Source organism: Daktulosphaira vitifoliae, unplaced genomic scaffold, assembly GCF_025091365.1.
Source record: "Daktulosphaira vitifoliae isolate Bord-2020 unplaced genomic scaffold, ASM2509136v1 Scaffold_1, whole genome shotgun sequence".
Taxonomy (NCBI): domain Eukaryota; kingdom Metazoa; phylum Arthropoda; class Insecta; order Hemiptera; family Phylloxeridae; genus Daktulosphaira; species Daktulosphaira vitifoliae.
In genome coordinates, this window is record NW_026099572.1 from 79,429,213 (window position 1) to 79,454,656 (window position 25,444).

The 25,444-nt window shown below is 26.2% G+C and overlaps 1 protein-coding gene across 2 annotated transcripts; it reads right to left on the reverse strand.

The window, feature by feature from the left end:
- Positions 1–2,251: 2,251 nt before the first annotated feature.
- Positions 2,252–25,374, reverse strand: LOC126910260 (uncharacterized). Of its 2 annotated transcripts, none has more exons than XM_050692664.1 (7): positions 24,966–25,374; positions 8,235–8,283; positions 6,477–6,574; positions 5,541–5,786; positions 5,324–5,457; positions 4,910–5,235; positions 2,252–3,913 (listed from the first exon to the last, which is right to left on the reverse strand). In XM_050692664.1, the coding sequence occupies exons 2-7, from the start codon at positions 8,275–8,277 to the stop codon at positions 3,000–3,002; spliced, it is 1,761 nt and encodes a 586-aa protein (XP_050548621.1). In that variant the 5' UTR covers positions 8,278–8,283; positions 24,966–25,374; the 3' UTR covers positions 2,252–2,999. The 2 variants fall into 2 exon arrangements, with proteins under 2 accessions (XP_050548621.1, XP_050548622.1); XM_050692665.1 differs by lacking the exon at positions 24,966–25,374 and adding an exon at positions 12,168–12,268.
- Between the last annotated feature and the right edge of the window lie 70 nt (positions 25,375–25,444).

Below are 25,444 nucleotides of genomic sequence, written 5' to 3' on the forward strand. Positions count from 1 at the left end.
GGCAGTTTTGAAAAATGGGATGTTCAGCGTTAAAATTGATCTTGATTTTAAAATTGTTTGATTTTCACATTACTCATTGCAAATAGAAAAATATTTACCAATGTGCCATGACGTCAATAATAAAAATGATATATGCAAATTACAGGTATAAAATTGTAGTAAAATTTAGTAGAATATTATTTTTTGTTCTAAGCTTGTATTCCTAATTATTAATTATAATTATCAATTTATAGTTATATTATAATGAAGTCTATCTTTGCAGTTATGTTGATAGCAGTATTGTATGGTTCGATAAAAATAGTTGCTGGTAATAATGATGATCCAGTCAAAGTATTAAATTCATTACTCACGACAAATAAGTGGAAATTTGCAAATAAGTATTATACTTACCCAGATACAATAAATACTTTTAATACAAATGATTTACTTGATAAAAATTCAGTTAACAAAGACAACCTTTGCTTAAAATTTAATCAAGTAATGACTATGCTAACTTATGAGTATACACTCATTTTAAAATGGCTTTATAAGCATATATCTTGTCCTCAATTTAACCAACAAAATGTAAGTGCAAATTCCGAAGAATCAATTAAACCTTTAACTTTAGAAGATGAAAATGTTTTAAAAATTGAAACATTTATTAAAAGTTTACTCAATTCAATAAATTTTTTAACAAATATGCCCGTAATAAGTTCATACAAAAATTATTATCTTATTGGTAAATTATTGGTACTATTTGACCAATTGATATATTCACTCAAAAATAATCAAACAAATCAAACACATGAAATTGCTGCACTTCGTCCTGCATTTGGTTTGATAGAAGAAAATTATTCAATTAAGTTCTATCAACATGAATGTAAAGGGCCTTCAATAGAAAATTATAATAATTATTTGACGACAAATAATCTAAGACATACACCAACAAGTCGTGTACAATTTCTTAACTATTATATTTCAAGTAAAATAGATGAATTTACGAAAGAAAAATTTTTAAAACTCGGGTTTTCATACGATGATAATATGGAAATTATTTACAAATTTTAAACTACAAGTATATTATTTAATTTTTATTATAATATATCATTACAATTTGTAATAATAGAGTGTATAATTTTGTTTAGACATAATTGTTATTTATTTAATAAAATTAATATACTATTTGATCGGCAGATGATTTTTTTTTAATTTAATTAAATATTTTATTTGAAAATCAAATTCAGATTTATAAAGTCATGTTTACATTAACTATTTAATGATGTTAACTTCAAATATCCTAATCTATTTATTAATATGTCTTAATTTAATAATTTAAATGGTTGCTAAAAATAATATATTTCCATGACTTCTTAAAATGTATGTATTTTTATGGCTTTTTAAAATTTAAACATTTCTATTACTTCTTTGTGTACATCTATTATTTTTTTGCCGTAAAATGTTTTCCATTTCTATGATATTTTAAAACTTCTAAATTCAGAATAACTACCAATGATTTCCAAAGACTGTTCCCAAAAAATTATTTTTAACTCATGAAATTTTTCGCTTTAAGTCAATGAAATATAGAATTTTTAAAGAAAACATTGAAAATAGACCAAAAATATAAGTTGAAAAACATAAAACCTTATAAATTCAATTTTTAATTCAAAATAAATATTCTATAAATTTTTCCTCAAGATGCTTACCAAATATTAACGAATTTTTAGAAACTACAATAAACCAGCTAAAGAAAATTAAATAAAAAATGTTGCATTAGTATTCTATGAATATGACATTAAATTTATTCAATTAAGTTAATTTTATACAAAAGTAATTGTATCCTGTAGTACGTAATATTTTTTCTATCAAAATTTTACCAAAATTTATTATTTCTAAAAATTATAATTCCGCTGTAAAATTTAAGGTCGCCCTTATGACTAAATAATAACCGGTCAAAAAAATATTGTGCTTGTACTATAAATAAATTTTAGTACTTTACACAAACAACAAGAAAATCTTTTAAAGCATATTTTAATTTTTATGTATTATTAGTTTAATACAGTTTTATTACTTAGACATGAGAACTAATCAATTGCTTCAAAAATAAAACAATGTTTTATTAATATATAATAGAAAGTAAAATTATTTTGTTGATATTAAATGGTTTGAAAATTGATATTTTGAATGACTAAACTACCTTGATATTTATTTAATTTAAAAGCAATATTCAAATAAAAGGTCGTCTAAGACTTTCCAATAACACATAAACATGATATAGATAATATATTATATATATTTATTTATTATATAAATATAATAAAATTCATATTTTATTGGCAGCAAAAATATCTTAAATGCCCAAGTTCTCGAAGAGTATCTTTCAATTTTCGCTCATAGAAAATTATTTAAAAACTTAAAAATAAAATAAAATGCGATATTTTTTTCAAAAATATAGCAAAAAGAATATTTAAGAAATATTTTTATAATTCGTTTACAATGAATTCATACGTTTTAAAATAATTTCGTATGAAATGATTGTGAATCGTAGAATTAAAAAAATTACATGATAATGAATTATGGTAATTCATAGATACACCATTATTAAATTAAAATAATACATATCTTTTATTTTATAAAGTCTGAGATTTAAAAAATTTATATTCGTATACTTAAATTTAATGATCACAAAAAATGATCTTATATACATTTTTGTTTTACACTAATTAAATAAAGATTATCAACTACGTATAAGTCACAATAAAATACGATTCAATTCTTTACTTCATTAAGCTGTTTTTATTTATCAGCATGTATAAAAGGTGTTATTTTTTAATATAAATATATATTATGTAGCATTTAAATAATTAACTATTAAAGTAGTTATTACTTTCTATGATTAAGGACATACAAGTCAATTATTTTTCAACTAACGTTGAATGACGATTAAATCACATTTAGCTTAAAAGGCATTTCATTATATATCGTGAATATGATAGTATTATAGTTTTGTCGTAGAGTTATAATCATTCATCATAATACTCATACTCGTAAGTTGGTCTTGCGGGTCTCCTGTTTACCATTCTTGTTGGTTTATTGTGTTCTTGCCTATGTCTAGTAGATTGTCTGACGCTAACCCTCTGAGGTTGATGGTAAACTGCTTCTTCAGAGACGGGTGACCTTGCAACCGGACCTTTCGTTTTCACGGCAGATTTGTTTGTATATACGCCAGACGTTCGCTTAGTTGTGGTTTGTCTGGTAGCAACTGGAAGTTCATCTTCGTATTCATCCACTCTTTCAACTGGCCTTTTCTTGAGCACTGTTGCAGACTGATGCTGTAATACGGGCGAAGGTTGTACTGTCAATGGCTTGGTGAGTTTTGGTCGGAAAACAGAGAGTGGTGTTTTAGGTGCAATCGTTGATGATGGAAGTGCTACAGGCTGTCGCTTATTTAGCTTGTCATTATCAAAGTCTTTTGTTGGTGCGACTTTCGCAGGGAGAGGATTAACTACTTCTTTACTGTCTACGTCATCTTCCTCTACATATTCCTCTTCCTCTTCATCGTAATATTCTGGTTCAACAGGCGGAGGTGGTATTTTTCCTTTTGACTTTGCTGGTGATTCAGTCGTTGTTGTAGTCGTACTAGTGGTAGTGGTACTAGTTGTAGTCGACGCTGCCAGTGGCTGTTGGCTACCTTCATTGGCTTTTGGTATATAATCATAGCGATCTCGTTCATTAAGAGGTACCGGCCGTCGTATCTTCGGTGGCGCCCTTGGCTTACCGTAAACTGACATTATCTGGTTATTAGATACGTTCTTAGGGATAACAGAAGAAGATGCTCGCTGTTGTTGATGTTGTTGCTCAATAGGTTCGTTGTTATCTCTATCCAACTCAGAACTGCTTTCCACATATTCATTTTCTAAATCGACTGGTTTGTAGTCTGAAAAATTAAAATATTTATTTATACGAAACAAAATTCTGTATAATTTTTTATATGTCAAATATTTTTAATTAGAGTCGGATCCTATGTGTACTAAAGTCAAATTCAGGTTTTTTCTTAATATTCTAAATTTGGCTGCATATTTTTACTTTCGGTTTGACACCCTAAAGATGATTTAATGTGTGTTACGTCATAACTAATAGAACCAGTTAGTCCCTAGGATTTGAATTAATCCATTAATGCGCCATTTTTTTTTAAACATATGATCATACAAAAAATTATCAAGTAAATCAAAAGGATGTCTATGTAAACCAGGATCTATTACTATTTTTATAATTCAATCAAATTGTGTATAAGAATATTATACATACTATTAATAATTAATATTACTTAGTCCATTATGAGACTAAAATTTAGAATGAATGTTTTTTGTATTTAAATTAAAATTGAAATTTTATTTTATTATTTACCTCATGAAATATTTACATTAAACAACTACGAAACGAAATCAAGAAGCTTACATCCTTTTATTTCCTAAACTTAACAAGCTACAGAGTGTTGGTCTCCTCTTTCGCATGTTAAGCAATTAAAGATGGTCGGGACGGGTATTATGAGCGGCTTGCGCCAGAAACCAGACACCACCAATGAAAACGTCACGATAAAAATCTCGTTAACACTCTGGGGATCGAACCCGGGACCTCGTGGGCCAAAACATACGTTTCTACCCACTAGGCTAGGCCGATCCCTGGCCAAGTTTTCTCCATACATTTTTAATACCCCGTGTATTAATCAATGTTCCACTATTGATACATTATATAATTCACTATAGTTTGACGATTAACGAGGTACTGGCATGTGTCAATATGTTACCTTATATCACATTAAAAGATCGAACAATAAGTTATCGTTATAATTCTTTTGTAACACAAGTAATTTTTTTATACAAATATAAATTAAAATCGACATATTAAAATGATTGCTATGTATTTCACTTACTGTTGACCCTGGAATGTTTTCTTGCCGACTTCTTCACCACAGGTATTGGTTCGATGGCATCATCGTAATATTCCGCATCGTCATATTCATCATCTACATAATAGTATTCATAAACGGGTCTACGTCTTCTGTAGGGCCTGTGCTTACGGCCTTGCGCATAGCCACCGGCCACAACCCTGCGGCCTTCGTAAGGCCTGAATTGTTGTTGTGGTTGCTGCTGTGGTCTTGACGGCGGCGGAGGAGGCGGTGGGGGGGCAGCAGTGGTTGTAGACGTTGTTGTCGTAGAAGTAGTGGTAGTTTCGGCCGCCTTATACAAGGCTTCATTTCTGTATCATAGTATAATATTAACGAAATACAAAATTGTCCAGTGTTTATTAACCAATGGGTATGAAAATAATTATACAACTAACTCACCTGTTGAAGTATTTTGCGGAGTTATTACAGTCTACTTGAGACACAAAATGGCAGATAAACGTTTTCTGATCAAAAGCGGTGTAATTGGCGCACAAAAAATCGTACCTCGTCCCAAACAAACAATGATGGTACAGCTATACATATACAAATGTAAGATAATTCATATTAATAGTTTTGCTCGTTTTATAAAATAATCACAAGTTGTTCGATTACAAACTTGACATTTATGTGGTACACTGGCATAGAAACCGTCATGCAAACCGTCACACTTAAAGTCTATTTCTTCAGGCACGGAATTCAGAAACGGATAATCCGTCAAGTTATAGCCATTCAGCTCTCGGGGAAGATTTGGATCGTGGACATAGTCTATTTGCGGTATGCCCGTTAACGTTGGCTTAGTAGATGCGACGGTTGCATTTGGATTCAGTTCACCATTTTCGTCAAGCTCAGCCACCTCATCATCCTACAATGGACATAAAAAATATACTGTAAAATTGTTTATTTAGATGCTAAAATTAAATAATAATAAATACACATAGACCTTAATTGTTAAAATTAAGAATTTAATTATAGAATTTTAGTTGAATCTAAAAATTGATCATGAAATACATTTGAGATAATTAATTTATACAACTAAATGATGCAGTTTTTTACGAATATTAAATACTATGTATTTTAAATTTACAAAAAATAAATTGTTATTAGAAGTAAACAGCCATACTCATTTCAAAACCTGTTTTTTTACAAGTAATTGAAAAATTAAAAGATTATAATATTGATATAGAGTTCGCATAACTCAAACAATTTAATTCTTGTTGAGATTAATGACTGATGAGTAAATGTTTTAAGTACACGTGTCATGCTATCACTCCACCGTCAATAATAAATTATTTAAATGAAAAACAGATGCTTCATTATACATTTTATTAAAAAATTTAGAAAGTAAAAATAAAAAATAATAATGACGAAATAATCACAATTTTTTTAATATCATTATTTAGACACATTTTTCAGAAGCATATTATGCTTCTAAAATTTTTGATATTGAAATTGTAATAATTTATATTAATTATATATAACTTAAGTAATTCATAATATAATATATTATACCAAATTATAATAGACTACCACGTGTAAAAAGTAAATAACTTACTGAAATTTTTTTTTCAGCTTTACTTTTTGCTTGTAGAACAACAGCTGATCCTCTTAAAGCATGTAACTCTCCTACAAATATAGACCATGATAGTAAATCTGAAACCATCAATTAAAATATTAACTTTTTTCTACTTAAATTTTAAATATAACCTATTAAGTTAAAAAATTGACGACGAACTCTTTGTCATATTATTAAATTTAATGATACTATGTAAGTAAAAATTCTTCATAATATTTTTGAATATTTCTTTTCATTCACTTAACCAACCTGCCTTATAATTCTTAGTTAATAGTAATGATATTATTATTAACATATATTATTAAGAATAATTATTGAAGTAAGTTCTAGATAATGTATAACTGGGTAATAATTTAAGTTATCATTTTATTTTCTTAAAATATATGTTGGCTTCCAGAATATTTTATAAATAAAAATTTTCATTAGTCACCCTTCGATAGCTTTCTTCTAGAACGTGACATTGTAGAGGATAATTATTTATAGTATGCTTTTAAAATAAAGCAAGTCATAATTTCATTTAAAAAACAAACCCGAATCATTATAGATAAAAGTCGTCATTAAAAATATTCAGTTGTTCAAATAAGTCCTTGACCTTAGTGAACTCATCATATTCGGCCAAAAAACTATTATCAGGAATTGGATGAGATTTTCTTCAATGCTTTTCATTCTACTAATGGCTGGGTATTAACCTTTACGTTAAACAAATACAACTTTTTTTACACACCTCAAGGCTCTTGTGTGTTCTTAATATGTCGCAATATGATTTATGATTCTTATTTTTATTAATGTTTAATTAAAAACTAATTATAAATAAAAATTAAATAATAACATGACTAATGAAATTTACGAAGAGATATTTTTTTCTAAAATATTGTTCATTTGTTTTAAACCTGAATGCTTTTTTAACTTTTCAGTTGATTCAATATTTATAAATAAACTTATTAGTTAACTATTACTTTAATTCGTTTCTTGTCACATGCAAAATAAATAATATCCGTTTTTAAAGGACACCAATGGAAAGTTTTAAAAGTGATATTACTTTCAATTAGACAGAAATCGAAGACTATGAAGTGTTTAAAAATTCGGTATAGATCTATATGCGTAACAGTTGGCACCGTATGACTAATCCTGAAGTTAATATTAATTAATTAAGACATTATTACCACAAACATGTTATCTATTTTATAAAACTTTTTAAAAAAATAACGATTTTGAAAGCATCCACTGTTATTGAGAAAATTACAAAAAGTGCTTCAATGTGAATTTATTTCATTTGAGTTTTAATATAAAAAGAATATTTTAGACTTTTTCTTATTGACGTATTACATAATATCGTTAATACTTTAAATTAAAATTATTTATGCACATTTTATGTATTAGATCATACTCTAGGTAATGATATTTTTAATTAATTGATACGAATCGTTTCTAAAAATACCTTTTAAAAATCTTAATAGAATTTTATTCAATGATAAAAAATGCATATTAACCCACGAAAATTTTTATTAAAAATGTACAAAATATATAAATTTCAAAATAATTAATTTTCTACTTGCAGATAATATTTTTTCTATTTAATGATCTTTATAATATTTTTTAATTTATTCATATTAATAAAATATGAGAAAATGCGTAATATAATTTAAATAATATTGGTATTTACTTCACTTAATAAAAGTATTATTTGTAAACTTAAATTTTTTATAATATAACACAATTTTTATGGTATTTACTTACAAATTGCCAGTTTACAAACAAATACGATTTTGAGCCGTCTCATTTCACCCTAAAAAATATGAATATAATTAAATAAATATCAGTATTTTATGAATATTTTATAAATAGTGATTATAAAAGAGTTTTTATAAAATAATTTCTCAATTAAGTTACAGAAACTTTCAGTCTACAAATATTAATAACAGAAAAAAATTATTTGGGCATAATTTAATTTTTTGAGGGTATAGAAAGATGAGGTCAAGATTTTAATTTAATATATCGTATACATTTAATAATTCAATAGCAACATATTTTGAAGAAAATGTTTATGATTATTTTTCAAAGATATAATAATCTTAAACTTAACTTAACTTTAAATTTAAATGTTGTATTATTGTTTCATTTTTATTATATATATTTATAACAACTTTGTGTTGGAAAACCAGTATATGATGTAATCAATAGCAAATATCCCTATAAATATTCTATTATTATGAATATTGTTAAATTTGTATTATAAATCTGGGTGTGCCAATTATAACCTTGACTTGTTTCACTAGTGTGCATAAGATAAAATAATGTTAGTTGTAAAAAGTGAAAAAAAATTTGGCTTTAAATCGACATTGAAACGAGTAATAACTAGAATAAACATTTAATATAAATAAATTGAATAGTATTTTTAAAAAATGTTTATTTCAGACATAGTAGGCCTCACGCACATGCCCAAATTTCATGCTACTATTTTGTCGGACATAAAAAATCAATTCAGCTACTATTATCCATTGAAAAATTGTATACTTCTCCAACACGTCATATGAAATGAAAATTACGCCCGTACATTGACTTTATTGTAACCATCTACTAGCTGTCGTTATGGTTCATTGCGAACACATTGATCAATTTTTCAACAGTTAGGTATTATGAAATTAAATCATATTGCGATAATTATTATTACATTGTTAAACTCTTTATATTTTGTGGTCACAAAAGATAGAGCTATAATTTTTGGATTTTAAACTTAACTATAATTTAGACACTATTGTTTTGACTACGATGTGGACTGTATTAAAGATAGTATAATAAATTTAAACGAAATACGATAATTGTTTATAATTTGCTTAAAGGTTCATTTTATTAAAATATAATGATTGCTTACGATTATTACAGCAGTGCGGCGACGATAGAACGAGAGAAAATTGACAACTGACTGAAAAACCCAAATACAACAATACGTTTACGGCGCCTTATCAACAATGTTAATATATAAACCGAACAATTATTAAAATTAATATCGTTTCCCCCAAACTGAGAAATCTTGAATATAACACATCATAACAGTCAAACTATTATAAATTTATCATATTATTGAAATGGGTGTAGTATTTTATTTTCTAGAATAAATTCGAAACTATTCCTAAAATTTCATTGAACTATGTGTGGTCGATACTTTTGAAAACGTCACACCAATCACTTGTTCAAAATAACGTTAAAGTTAATGAGTTTTCCATTTAAACTTTTATACATAACCGAATTAAAATATGTTAGTTTGAAATCCACTAAATTACTTGCTCAAACAATGAAAACTAAAATTTTCATTCATTTTATTTCATGTTATTCAATATCTCTCAAAAATAAAAAAAGAAGTTCAAATAACTTTTAAATTATTAAATCATCGTCAAATGGGCCAATTTTGGATGATAATTAAACTTGGGCCAGTTAAATATTATATACATTTCATGACATAATTTTTGTGAACAAATATTTTGTATTTCATAAAATACATGTGAACATTTCACTAGTGCTGTAACTTGATACAACTAAAATGATAATTATTTAACTGACCCAAGTTAGCCTATTTGACGTTATATCATCTAAAAATATGCAATCATATAAATTATTATTTTAAAACAATAAACCGGAAAAAAATAATTTCTGTCCCCAGTAATCAATTAATATATATATATTACTATTTTCAAGGACGTCTTCATATTGATTAATTAATAAGATAGTTGTATATTAATGATAATGTCGTTGGTATTTGTATAAATGTTTGTGAAAGTTAATGAAACTCGACTTGATTATACAATATGTATCATTAAAAGTATTTAATTGTTAAAAATATTTTTTATTAAAGTGTTAATTAAATATTTTTTAATACTGTTATAAATTTTAAAATATTAATTATAAACATTAAATATAACTTTAAATGACCAAATAAATGCGACTACTCAGTCATAGACTTGTTCTGAAGTATAAAGTAAATTTATATTTATTTTAAAAATAATATCTATTTTTATATAGTAATAATTTTAATAAAATAATTAAATTTTAAGTTTTATGTATTTATCAATAACCGTTATAATAAAAAAATAATGGGAAATAATTTTCAATGATACATTTTAATAATTAAAAAAACATACTTTCACATCATCAACTAGTTGAAGAAAAAATAAAATTTAGTTTGCATTAACACCTCAAATAAGTAATAATAGAAGATTTCTTATATACAATTAAGATTGTTTATAAAATTACTATAGACGAAAAAGCTTTAGTAAACATATTATACATATAAAATTATTATTTATTTAATAAATTTATTAAAAAATATTAAATGAAAACTATCTAGAACTAGTTTGTGGCTTTCAATGCACGATTAATATATGTTCGGTGTAAATTAAAATAAAATTGATTTTTAATTGCTGAATATATATGTAATATATTCTACTAGTCAAAATTGCATGAGTTACAATTAACGATGTATCAAACAACCTACCTTAATATGTTTTTGTAATTCTATAATGACATATTTTTATTTATTTGTCGACAAAGTCGTTTTTAGTTTACTGAAGTAATTTCATAATTTTTTTCGAATTTAGTATTATTAAAACAGTGAGTTTTTGTTATAGATGTAGCTTCAATTCTTAGTACTTAATTTAAAAAACATTATTATAAATTACTTTCTGCTCATACCTAGATCTTTTTTTAAAGCTATAATTTATTTTTTTACTTAAATCGTGTATATGTATTTCACTGTATATCAATAAAACGATTACATAAATGATAAAAACAGAATATACTAATGATTTATTAAATTAAAATATGTTTATAGTCAAAATAACCTAACTTAACATAAGAACTAACCTAATACCAACACAACATCTTATGAATCCAATTAAGAGTATATACAAATCCATCAACCGAGTCGTCACACTTTCGTTCACACATACTTAAATTGCTTTAATATTTTTTTCGTATAAACAAATACATACAATTATTCCGTATATGATTAAAGAGGAAAAAATGTTAAAAGTTCTTTTAAAATCCACGAATAAATAAAATAAAATATTTATGTTAATGGTTCAATAATTCCAAAAATTTTAGGTATTAATTTTTTTCAATATTAAGTTAACGGTGAATAAAGGTGCGCAGAAAGTCGTATGGCAAAAAACCAAATAGCTGTGAGACGTTCAGTTCATGTCCGGTCGTTAAAGTCTCCGCAGTATTACCGTCACGTTTTTGATGTAACAACAATTATAGATAATTGGCAAAATGATTCAATGTGAAACACGCTTCGTGTTTTTATTAAACGTGTCTCGAATTTATATTTTTTAATTAAGATTACACGGAGTCCTATAACAAAGCCTATAATAGTTCAAAATGACAGGTTCAATAGGCTGGTTCAATTGCATTCGCTTGAAGCGCCACAGCTGTACCCGAACGCATCACCTTGTGATAGTACACGAGACGTATGTTCACTCCTAAGTTCCTCGTCTTGTAGTTCCTACGTTTTGATGGTCATTGAACTTTAAACGATATATTATTAGCGGAGAACAATAAACTATCGCCAAATACAGAATTTTTATCATAAAATTGTCTCAAACGAATTGGCACTGAGAAAGTATTGTTATTATTATATATTTTTCAAACGAAAGTAGTATATTTGAGAATACGTACGTTGTCGAGATGATTACATCAGGTGCACTGAACAATAGTGTTACGCGTCAGCTATCACACGTGCCATTCTAGTCTTTTTGGAATAATTCCATAAGGTTCGCACCACAACGATCGGTTAATGTGCGTACACTACACCGGCCGCGAGTGTGTGCGCGCGACCGGAGGACGAAACTTTCACTATGAACTGATTTTTCTCTCTCTCTCTCTCTTATTTCTGTCATTCTTACCTATTCACTCACCAATTCAAAGACAACAAACACATAAGTTAATGCCATGATTTATTTACAAATACCATACGTGTTCTGTAGACGGTGATAAAATGCAGGTCGAGGCACTAATATATTGGACGGCCTGCAAATGACTTTGTTAACCTGTCAAAAAACAACTGTGGTTCCTACAGTTTAAAACGATTTTATTACTAATATCTGACTATGAAATCAACACGTCATGGGATTTTACAAAAACACGCTTCTTCTTACTTTTAATTTTTTTTTACTAATTTAGAATTTTTATTAGCCGACCAACTATACTGGATTTCATGTTTAAATCATTTTAAGGTATATTTTTTATTAATTCAAAATAAATTTAAATTATATTTAAACTGTTAATTTCATCATTAACTAAGTTGACCTATAATTTATCTATTATTTTAATGTCCGATCACTTAAATAAGTACCGAACAAGTATCTAAACGTGTTTAATATGTAAGCACTTGAAAACGCGTTGAATAATATGGAAGTTTTGAAAGTAAACCAGCCTGATGTATATAATAGTAACTAAGATATAACATTTCCTCGACGAATAAATCAAGGTTATTTGCGTTACCAGCATACGTAAGTCAGCCTAAAACGTATTATGAAAAATTAACGGTGTTTGATATAATTTAAATGTTATTATATTCAGTCACACCTATGTGAACGTTAAATAAGAATGCTTGTTTTATATTTTTTGTTACCAGCAAACACACCACTCAAAATAAAATATGACGCCATTTAAATCAACTGTTTTATTATTTTATAATACTAATTCAAATTTTAATTCTTTATAATAGCTATTAACCGATCAATATACTTGAAGACAAATTTTTGGTCTCATATCGTTCTATAAGAAACGTGTCACGTAAACAAAATTATATAACATTGGACGATATGAACATAAATATAATCTCATCGATAATGTGTTAATGTCACTTTTGATAACTACATTAGTTTCTAAGTAACTTACAGAGACATTTATCCGCAAGTCAAAAATAGTTACATCATACCGGTAATATAAGTATAAGATCCAGATCAAGGATACACTTTTAATGTCATATCCTGAAGGCTGCCCCTTATAAAATATTATTCAACACATATTTTTGTGAGTTAATATTAAAAGTACATGTACTACCATTTACCCCAATACAGTTTTTTTATTTATTGATAAAAGGTCCAAATATTTATCATTATCTATAGTTTAAGAGTAAGAAGTTAATTTATAATTTAATTTTTTAAGATTATGTAATAATTGATGATGGCCGAAAAATTGTGTTTCTTCTTTAAAATCTTAATTCTAATTCTCATACCGTTTTATAAATCTCAAAATACATCTAGTAATTTTATCAAGTTTACAAATACCAGTTGTTGCTGGTTTTTACAAAATATCCAACACATATTATACCGCTTTTTTAGAAAATATTTATGCATATCTTGATAATATAGAAAATATAATTATACCTAGAGTTCAATAACTAAAAAATGCATCTAAAATTTTCATTTTAATAACTGTTTAAAGAGTATATATTTTTGAATTATTTTACATAATTTCTTCAGAACAACAAAATTGTTAATTAGTGAATAAATATCAGAACACACCACAATGCAAGACAAAAATAAACACCTTACTCTCAAAGTATATTTGGTAAAATAAATTGTATATAAATATGAGTGCTGAAAGCGTAAAATATACTGATAAAATCATAAAAATTAATTCATTAGAAAAAAACATCAGAATATGTATGCACTCAATCGTACATAAATCCGAGGCTTTCCCAGAAAAATTACCTAATGTAAGTATCTTCTGTGGTATCCTCGATCAGTAAGGTAAGGCTCTTATTGTTGTTATACAGGTGACCTTCACTCAAATTCTGGAACGAATGTATGAAAGATACGTTTTATATTTTTTCAACGTTGATATGAATTGTATTGAGCTTTATTTATTTTTTAATAATTTATCTTTTAACGCTAAAGTAACTTATTCCCAATAAGTTCCGTGACCAGTATCTGCTCTAAGTACCAAAATATATACATCCAAGGTTTGTCTTTAATATGTCACGTACAGAAGCTTGATTTTACTTTCATTTACTTTGATGACGTTTACATTGACAAGGAAGGTGGTTTTGAAATTAATGTATTAGAAGAATAAAAATTACACAGCCCAATTGTAAATACATAATTAGCTATAACTTATTAATAAACGCTTAGACTATTATTTCATAATACATCGTGTTTTGTTTGCAAGGTCGCCTAAAAACAGCAACGCTTTTATTCGATCAGACTATTTTTTTTATTTAATTATGCATCAGTAGCATATATACAACATATCAAACAACTCAAGGCGTTTTATTGCTGTTAATAAAAGAAGTAGTTTTTCCAACAAATTAAACGGTTTTATAAGACATAAATAATATATTGTACTCTTTGTTTAAACCTCAATTGATAAATTCAAAATTAACAATGTAAAAAATTAATGGATCTCTAATTCTAACAGTGTAAATGCTGATTTTCGAATACGGTTTAGATCACATCACACTAGCTGTATCAATATTATGATCAATATTATTAGCTAAGACTATAAGAGTATCTTATTAATAAATTAGAACGAATCCAAAATCGATTTTTATGTATGCTGGCATATAGAACAAATAATGTTGAATTAACATTGCAATCATTATCTTTAAAATATGAAATAGATAGTTTGGAATTTAGGAGACAATTTAAGGACATACATTGGCTCTATAACTTACTAAACTTCAAAACTGATTGTCCAGATATACTTGCTTTAATTAATATAAATGTTCCAAATATCACGTTAAGATCCACATCTACATTCTACACTCCTACTTGCAAACGTAATTATTGTCTATTTGCACCGGTAAACCGAATGTTAACTCTTGGTAATAAACTTAATAATTTTGATTTTTTTTTACCGAATTCACTTTCAGATTTAAAAAATTGCATGAAAAATAGTTATAATCTTTAGTTATAGTTTCATTATTATCTTAAATACTTATTGTTGTTTTTTTTTTTTTTTTTTATTATTCATCTTTATTATGTATGCAAAATTACTTTATTCATGTATTTTAACTAATTATCTCTGTACTCTATGCCCACAGGGTGTTTATTAAATAAATATTAATATTAAAATTAAAAAAAAAATATTATGATCAATATTATTAGCTAAGACTATACCGATCAAAACGGTAAAATATAGACAAGCCACAGTTTATCGGAATCACGAATATTAAAGTACGGTGCGCGATAAAATATGAGCAGAAAGTAAAAGTTGTTGCGATTGCCGGTAAATAGGTCACTAAATAAACGAACTAAAAATAATAGCAAATAAAATGTACATAAATGCTTACATAACCATAAATCCGTTAAGTATAAAACTGAATGCAAATTAATAATACTATAACAAAACAATTAAAATATCAGTAATCTCAGTATATGTGTTACTCATAAATAAATAATGAGTTACGTTTTTGATTAGAGGTTAATTATTAAATTTTACACAACATATAACACTGAAAACCTACAACGACTCTATACTATAAGATATAAAAGTTTTTATGCTATACCAGTGATAAGATAGATCAGAAAGTTTTTCTAAAATTGAAAACATGATTTCCATTCACATAAACAAAGCTAAATTTTAGAGATCGACAGCACTTTATCTCAAATTTGATAAGCTTAATTAGCCTAAAATAAACAAAATATGACTTTTTTTTAGTGAAAATTTCCTCCTAGAACTAAAAAAATACTTACAACCTCATTAATTGAAAAAATGTAAATATTCTTTAGTCTCATATTGAAAGATTTTCTAAATATTTTATATGTAGCTAACACGTTCACTTAAAGAATCATTTTACATGATATTTACGGCATTCGAGTATATAATTTTTAACCAATTAGAAGATTTTAACTTTTCCTTAAACAGGCTGACTATCGCAATGAAACAAACCGAATCACTTTCTTAATGACCTTAGATAAAACATCAATTATTTTTACCTTGAAAACTTAAACAGCTGTAGGATTTTCTAAATAATATTAAACCATCATAAATAAAACAAAACAATAATGACAAATCTATTTAAAAAATGTATGTGTTAATTATAAGATTATTAATAAAGATAACATCTCAGCACTCAAATAATATTAAGCTAATAAAAAAGCTCAAACAGATAATTTTTCTTATGTCATAATTATCCTCCAAACAAAAGTTAAAAATTGATTGAATTTATAAAACAAAAAGTTCAATAACCAAGAATAACCTATTGCGTAAATATACTCAGAACTTTAAATAAATTAAACATTTTCTTTAAAAAACATATTAATTAAATTCTGTTGAAAATTACCATTAATAATATGTCATTCATAAAAGTTCATGAACATAACCTATCAGTTTATTGCAATGCATATTTTGAAAATATGTATAAATTATGAGTTACATCACACAAATACTAATTCTTAAAAATTCGAGCTAAACCAGTCGAAATGTCCGGATAATATAAAATTGGTGACCTAATTAATTTTCCCCTGCGTCAGTTAGTATACTACCTTCCTATCATTTCTTCACTTTTGTGTGGACTAATTTTGAAATTACTTTTGCGTCATACCCATTAAACCTAGTAATTTATTTTATAACTCTCCGTTCTTTATCAAAATTTATTTTATTTATTGAATTATTAACTAATTTGAAAATCATACTATTAAAAGCTGTCATTTTGTGTTGTCGGATGTAGTTAAAACTGTTAGGAATGTAGATGAACGTATGTGTATTTTTTTTTTTTTATGAATTTCAAAATTTAGTTCAACAACTCTTTTAATCAATAAATTCAATAATGGAAAATTTCCTTTCATTTCCTGTTCGTACGTGAATTTATTGAATAAGTAAAAAGATTTTAAAAGTTGTATTAATACCTCCGTATTAAAATTTTTTTTTATTAAAAAAATATCACAAACATACTTAATCCTAATTTTTGGAAAACCACCATAAATTTTTTTTTAATTTTTTCGAAACTATTTATAAAAAGTTTTACTAAAAATTGTGATAACTGATTTTCCATTGCTATGTCCTTAATTTGCTCATAAATGTATTTTGAAATTTTAATCATTTTGACCCTTAAATATATTTATTAAATTTATAAACTCATTTATTTTATCCTGTTCTATAGTTTTTTCCCTTTACTAGTCCCTCAGAAAACCAATTGTTATAACTATAGGAAATAAGGCTACTACGTCAATAGAAAGTAACCTATTATTATTTTGAATAGTGTAAACAGATAATTTTTGAACTAAGTATATAACTAAGTAATTTTACCTTAAAATCTATCGAATTTTAGAATATATAAAAACATTTTACTTAATGATTAGATAAATTGTACGTTGGAGTACTAATATTTGACACAATAGTTCTTATGTTGTTTTCCGGATTGTGCAATTTTGGTGAGGCATATAGTTAAGTTATTTGGGGTTTTGAAATTTTCATGAAAGATCTGAACTATTCTTCAATTATTTGTTTTAAACTATTGGTAATATTTGTAGTCTCCCTTATCATTTTATAAAATAGTTTTTTTTTTAATTTCTTTACAGAGATCTTCTTGAATCATATTTAAAACTATTAATCAATTATCATCTTTTTCAATATTATTATGGAATTTCCCTAATCTGCTTTTAAATAAAAGTAGTTTTTATTTTTTATGTCTTGTATGAATCGCGTGAATATTTTTTTTCCTAAACACCATTTACTTACAATCGATTTTTTTAAAAGAAAATTAAAATGCTCCCTTCTTGCTAAATCTTCACTATTAATATTAAAACTTTTAACTCCTATTTTAACACTTGCTAAAAGATTTTCTATTGAAAGTTTTTTCGGTAAAAACTTGTTTTAGGTCAACTGCGATATTTCTTTTTATTCATTTGAAAATACCACGTTCGTGTGATTCTTAACTAAATCATACCCCTATTTTTTACATAATAAAACTATCAAACTGATGTTTAAATTATTTATTTGACCTACATTTTTGTACTAGGAAAGTATACTTTGAAATTTTTTTAACATCTTTTTTAATATAATGAATAGCAATTTGTACAAAATATTTATTAATTTTAAAAATCATACGTAGAGTCGTAGTAGAAAGTTAATAATCTACAAGGATATTAAAACTATATTATGTTGAATGTTATATATTTTTCTCTTTTCTCATTCAAAATTATTTATTACGATGGTCATAATAAATAGCATAATTTCCTATTCGTACATATTTAATATAATACATTTGCAAATTGAGTTGTGTTAAATAAAATTCGTAAATAAATGATAAATACCGTGTATATATATATTAATTAATATTATAATTATAAATATATTTTTTAAAAGACCTACTCACAGTGACTCTAATTTTTTCAGTGTTATTATAAATCTATTCTGCTCATTAATTATTATATCAGTTAACAATTTAAATAAGTCAGTTAGCCAAATGACTACTTCATCATTTTTTCGTAAAAATTACAATATTAAATTAATAAATATGAATTATAAATAAACAAAATTGTTATATATCAATTGTATACTAAATTTAATTACTATAATTAGTATTTATTCATATATTATACTTTTAAATCAAAGAACAAAATTATTACATAATTAAGGAAATATGAGTTGAAAAAATACGATTTTTGTAAATAATTACAATACTAAATTAATAAATATCAATTTAATACTATATTTAATTGCTATACTAAATATTTATTCATATATTACACTTATAAATCATAAAACGTGTAATCAGGATAAATATAAAGAAATAGGAGACCATGTTGCTTTTGAAATTATTCATCAATTTCCAAGAATTAAACACTATCTACAGATTTGCATCGAAGCATTTCTTATAATAGTAATTTTATCTATATTTGTCCCAATTATGCCATGTCCATGCTGTCTTACGACCCCACTGTGATACCTTTTTTTTTATCTAAAAGTCCACGTTCTGCTGTACTCAATTTATTCATTATTTTTTTTTTCAAAAGCATCTATTGAGTTTCAAATTACATAACTTTTTGAACCAAAAAACAAACATTTGCAGAAGTTCAAGATACATTATTTATTAAATCAACACTTTCCTTTAATTTTCCAGCTTTTAAAATAGTCACAGCACTCTCAATATCAAGATTTAAAATAAAACATTTTATTTTATTATAATTATCTCAATAACATTGAGCAGTTTTTAACCATGTCCTCCATCTTGTTAAAATTGTTTGTGGCGTCAAGTTAAAGTCAGGATATACACCCAAAGAAAAACTTCAATCAATTTTGATAGAGAAATTTTATCAAGGGTTTATGATAATGTTTTATTAATACGAACAAAATAATTATTCTTATAAATAATTATTGTTCAAGACAAGAAAAAAAATTATCAATTGATAAATATATCATAGTTTCAATAGTAATAATATATTTATCAAATTGAACAATGAATTTATTATATAGATCGAGGTTTTTCTCTGGGTGTAATCTTTTATTTTTAAAACTCAACTAGGCACCACCAGAAATACCTTATGAACTATTTCTAAAAAATTAATCAACATCGGAATACTGAAATCTGTTACACGATTTAAAACATAAACTAAACATGTGAACTTTAGAAACCAGCAAAAAATTCGCGTTACTTTATTTAAAAATAAGTATTACAATTTTGAATTACGTTAAAATCATATTTCTTATTATTTTTCTCTATTAACAATAAAAATTAATTTCTATTTCAAAGTTTCAAAATTATAAAGTAGCCATTTTTTATGCCTTTTCTTACAATAAAATTTGATCAATCAATAACGACTTTAGGATAAATATTTAATTTAAAATATGTTATTTAAATAATTCTACAGAATTATCATTGACCACTAAGTTTCACGTAAAAGAATTTTGAAAATATTTTTTTTTTTGCTTCAATTATTAATATAATATAAATTTATAAGTGGTTAAATATGTTTTAGATTCGCCTCTTATCCCTTATAATTTTACTAACTTTAATTTTTAAAATATACTATAAAATAGACAACTATCTAACTAAATGATTGATCGATAACAATTTTTGGATCAGTACATCCGACCTTATTAACATATTTATACTTAGACGAGTAGAAGTATGCGACCAAAAAAGTGTAATGATAAATTTCAATTACTAATATACTACCAGTGAACAATTGTAGAGTACTAAATTAAAAGCTAAACAATAAATTGGTGACAATTATTTTGAATTCCACGGGCAGATATTTGAGAAAATGAATACTGAAGACAAACAAGCTAACAGTAAGACCGACAAGTACAAATAATCAGATGAACAAAATTAAAGTGTCATAAATGTATAATACAGTGAATACATTGCATGAGAGCAGTTAACTTAGCCGCTAAATGGTAAAATAGAAAAAATCCTATCTTACTCAATAGTCACTCAGTTGTATTCTTTAATGTCTCACGGTTTAGAAATAAGTTCATAAGCAAACTGGCAACGTTGCTTTTACTTAGTCTGTATAATTAAAAAAGACATAACGTTGAAATCATTTTTAGCGCTTATGAATTCCACAAGTTGCCAGATTTCTCATTAAATTACATTTTATTTGAGTTTGTCGCTCAAATGTAATAAAATTATTGCTATTTAGTATTGTAAATAAATTAATTTTATAAAATGTTTGTAGTTTCATATGTCAGATTCATCAATTTTTGATACAAATTATTCAATCACCACTTTTACTACATTATAGTTATTCTTTTTTTAGCAAAAACATGTGTTATCTTTGATAGTACTTTTAAATTTTCGTTTTACATTTTATTTGAGATTATATATATAATGTAATTAATAATAATTTAATCGGTTATACATTGTAATAACTTTGAATTTAAATTTTTAAAATATAAATAATTTTTTACAAAATTGTGAATTTAATAAATGTGTAAAACTGTTACATAAAAATTGCGTGAAATACAACTAATAATATTTACTATATATAATATATTATTTAATTAGCTTTATAGAGTGATTGTTTATCATTGACTACTAAATTTCCCCGTAATAATAATCTTCGAAATATTTTTTTTTCGCTTTGTTGATTATTATGATGTCTCAAATTATAAATGGTTAAATACTTTATAAATCCGTCTTTTATCCCTTATAGGATAGAAACTTTTTTTTTTTTTAAATAGCAACATACATTTTCAACTTGCTTATAAAATAAAAAATGACTAATCCATAATAACTATTGGACCAGTACTTGGAAAATTATTAGTATTTTTATATTTACGCAAATCGAAATGAGCAGCCGTGAAACGTTCAATGATAAGAATAGTCATATCCGGTCACAAATATATTAGAGTAATAAATTGAAAACTGCACAACAAATTGGTGACAAATTCATTGATTATTTAGAATTCGATGGACAGATATCTGGAAAAATGAATATTAAGTCAATCGAATCAAGTAGTAAGACCGACAAATTCAAATATTCAGATGAACAAAATTAAAGTGTTGTAAATGTTTAGTACAGTGAATATATTGCATGAGAGAACGTAGCTCTTTGCCCAAATGGTAATATAGTATCTTATCCAACAAACTGGCAACGTTGCTTTGATAAGTCTGTGTTACTACAAGAGATAGAGCGTTAAATTAGTACTTAATGCTTACCAATAACACGTTACCAGTTTGCTCATTACCTTTTCTTTTATTTATATTAGTCGCTCTCACTAATTGGTTTGGTCGACTTCAGTATAAAATTTCTCAAATGTCTTTCCATCGAATGGAAAATAATCAATAAATGTTTTGCCGATTTTTTGAATATATGTCCCATCTGCTGAAAACTGTTGTTTGAATTTGTCACTCAAATATACTAAAATTATTGCTATTAATAGATCGTTCGGTTGGGTTATTTTCTATTTGTTACTTATCGCCTATTACTAAAGTAAATAAATTGTACTAATAAAAAGTATGCTGTTCATTATATCATCGGTTTGGTAATGTTTGTTACACATTATTCAAGCAAGTGCCCACTTTTACTATAATATTGTAGTCTTCTGTTTTGTTCTTTTTTAGCAGAAATTGTTATGTTTAATAAATAATTTCCGTTATACAATTTATTTCATTTTGAATGTAATATATTCTGTGCGAAATATATGTATAAAGTATTATTTTATAATTTACATTAATTAATTTATTGTTGAAAAACGATCTACATAAGATAACTATGCCAACAAAAGAAAATCAACAAATCGATATCATGGTAGACAATTTTAATATTATTATTATTTAACTTCAATACTAAATTTTAAATTTAAATAAACATTTAGTCTCGTGTAAAATAAAGATTTTAACTATTATTATAAATAATTGATTTATCTTTAATCATATTGGTTTATTATTAAATCATTTTATCAAATAGGTTTAATAATAAACATTTATCATTTTTTTTATTATTTAATTAAATTTTTATTTGTCGATTTTTTTATTCAAATAACAAAAAATATGATTTATCGCGGTTTTATATTTAATCTACACAAAAACTTAAAATTAATATTTCTTATTAAATAAGACAGTTATGGTGTCTCTGAGTCATGTTCAAAAACTAACAAACCGACTGTATGGAGACAGTATCTCAGTAGACTGTTATATTTGGACAATAATTTAAAATTAATGAAATATATTTGTTTTTGATATTTTAAATAGCGTAGAATCTCTATAAGAAGTCATAATATGAGTTTATATTTAACATAAACTAATAATACAATTTAGTCATATTTAAGAATAAAAAAAAACTTATTTTGAAAATATGAATAAATTAATTTATGAAAATAAAAATATAATGTAATTTATAATTACATATGAATATTCCTTTAAAACTACATTAAGTTATGAAACAATATTAATAGTTACCACACCTATGTATTGCATTTAATACATTAATGTATTATTTATTAAATTGTGTCACATAATTTCTAATTTTTTATAGCCCACGAAAATTTTTTTTTGATACACACATGTGATTGACTATTTAAAATCAATTATGATATTTTTTGCGTGGACATAATATTACAAACTATTCGATTACAATATTTAAAAATTAAAATTAATTCATGTTGCACAACGTCTACGTACAGTGCCTTGAGTACTGCGTCTATTTTCATCATGCAACTTCTTATTAAAGACACCGTTAACTCGCTTCAGTACAGTCTAAGCCAGGCGACCGGTCATGAAACCTAATGAGGTGGCTTATAAATGAGACGCACATAGAGCGATGCATTGCATTCTAATTATTGATACTGCCAGATAGTGTGATACGAAGGTTGCCAGAAGAAAAATATATTAAATATTACAATTTTTTATCTGAATCCTGAGGCGAATTTTAGCGAAGCAATTGTAATAAACTTTTGAGAACACAAACCATTTCACAATGTCGATGTTTTGTCTAGGATAAAATGCACTCTTACCTATAGACAAACTAAAATTAATCTAATGAGAGTATTAATGATAAATGGGGGCAAAAAACTGCAATGAACTTACAGTAATGGCAAAATAAGTAGTGAACTTATTAATTGTTTATTAAACATGACATTAGTTATCATTGATTTAACTTTCTTGTTGCATAAAATGTACACCCAACAATTGTTTATCAAAATATTATAACCTGTTCTTTACGACCGAGCTAATGACCCCCAAAGGAAGGAACGTCGTCGAGTAGAATGCCAATGCGACCGTAATAATGACATCACTATATTGGTGACTAAACAAATAATATTTTTACCAATACGTCGCAAGCATACATATAAAACAATTATTGCAAAAATTAATCTTATTCTTCGATACAACNAGGAAGGAACGTCGTCGAGTAGAATGCCAATGCGACCGTAATAATGACATCACTATATTGGTGACTAAACAAATAATATTTTTTACCAATACGTCGCAAGCATACATATAAAACAAATATTGCAAAAATTAATCTTATTCTTCGATACAATCGCAAAAATATTAATAAAAATATATACATCGTCTTTCAAAACGTAATAAACTGTGATTTTTTTCTCGGAGAAAATAAAATAGTTTCACGTGGATCTATCCATTATTTGTAGTGATGGTAGGAGAGAGTTTTTTTTATTTTTGTGGCGTAACTGTATGTTCTGATTATCGTCCGGGCTGGTATGTATTATAATAATATACCGTTGATCATAGACAGGACAACAACAAACAAATCGCAGCGATGCCACAATCACGTTAATACACAGCGCATGTTGTACCGGCATTTGTGTTTTGTTAGAATCGACATGTCTTAACNACCGTTGATCATAGACAGGACAACAACAAACAAATCGCAGCGATGCCACAATCACGTTAATACACAGCGCATGTTGTACCGGCGGCATTTGTGTTTTGTTAGAATCGACATGTCTTAACGAAAATGTTGTCATTACTACTGAAATTACCTGTACACCCACATCCCTACTGTTATAATAAGTAGTGCGGTAATATAAATGAACACCACCACTGGAACTTACCGTGATCTGAGTCGGTGTAGTTCGGCGGGAGACGTGTACAGTGCGAAAAGGTCACATGAACCCGAAGTATTGAGATTGGCGTTACGCCTATTGGCGATTTCTACCGGCGGCGGAGCACATGAAAATCCGATGACAACTACCACTCAAGATAGTCACCTGGAAATTTTGTTGACACCGAAAAAGGCGACTTTATTGATCACGGCGTCAGCGCATTACTCGAAAAGGATTTCAAGCGTAATAAATGTAGTATGAACAAATTTCAAACCGCACTCAAATAGTATTTTAACAATAAAGGAAATAGTACTTAACTTGTAATTAATAAAGATAATCCGAGTAGAAATACTGTTACACGAGCAACGTCGAAGCCGTGCGCGCAAAACTAATACTGACAGTGGCGCGTCTTCTGGTCCTTCCAGTCCCCGGCGACTAGGCCAAAGACACGTCCTCTACTTGTCTTCTCCCGCTTAGCGTTCACCGAC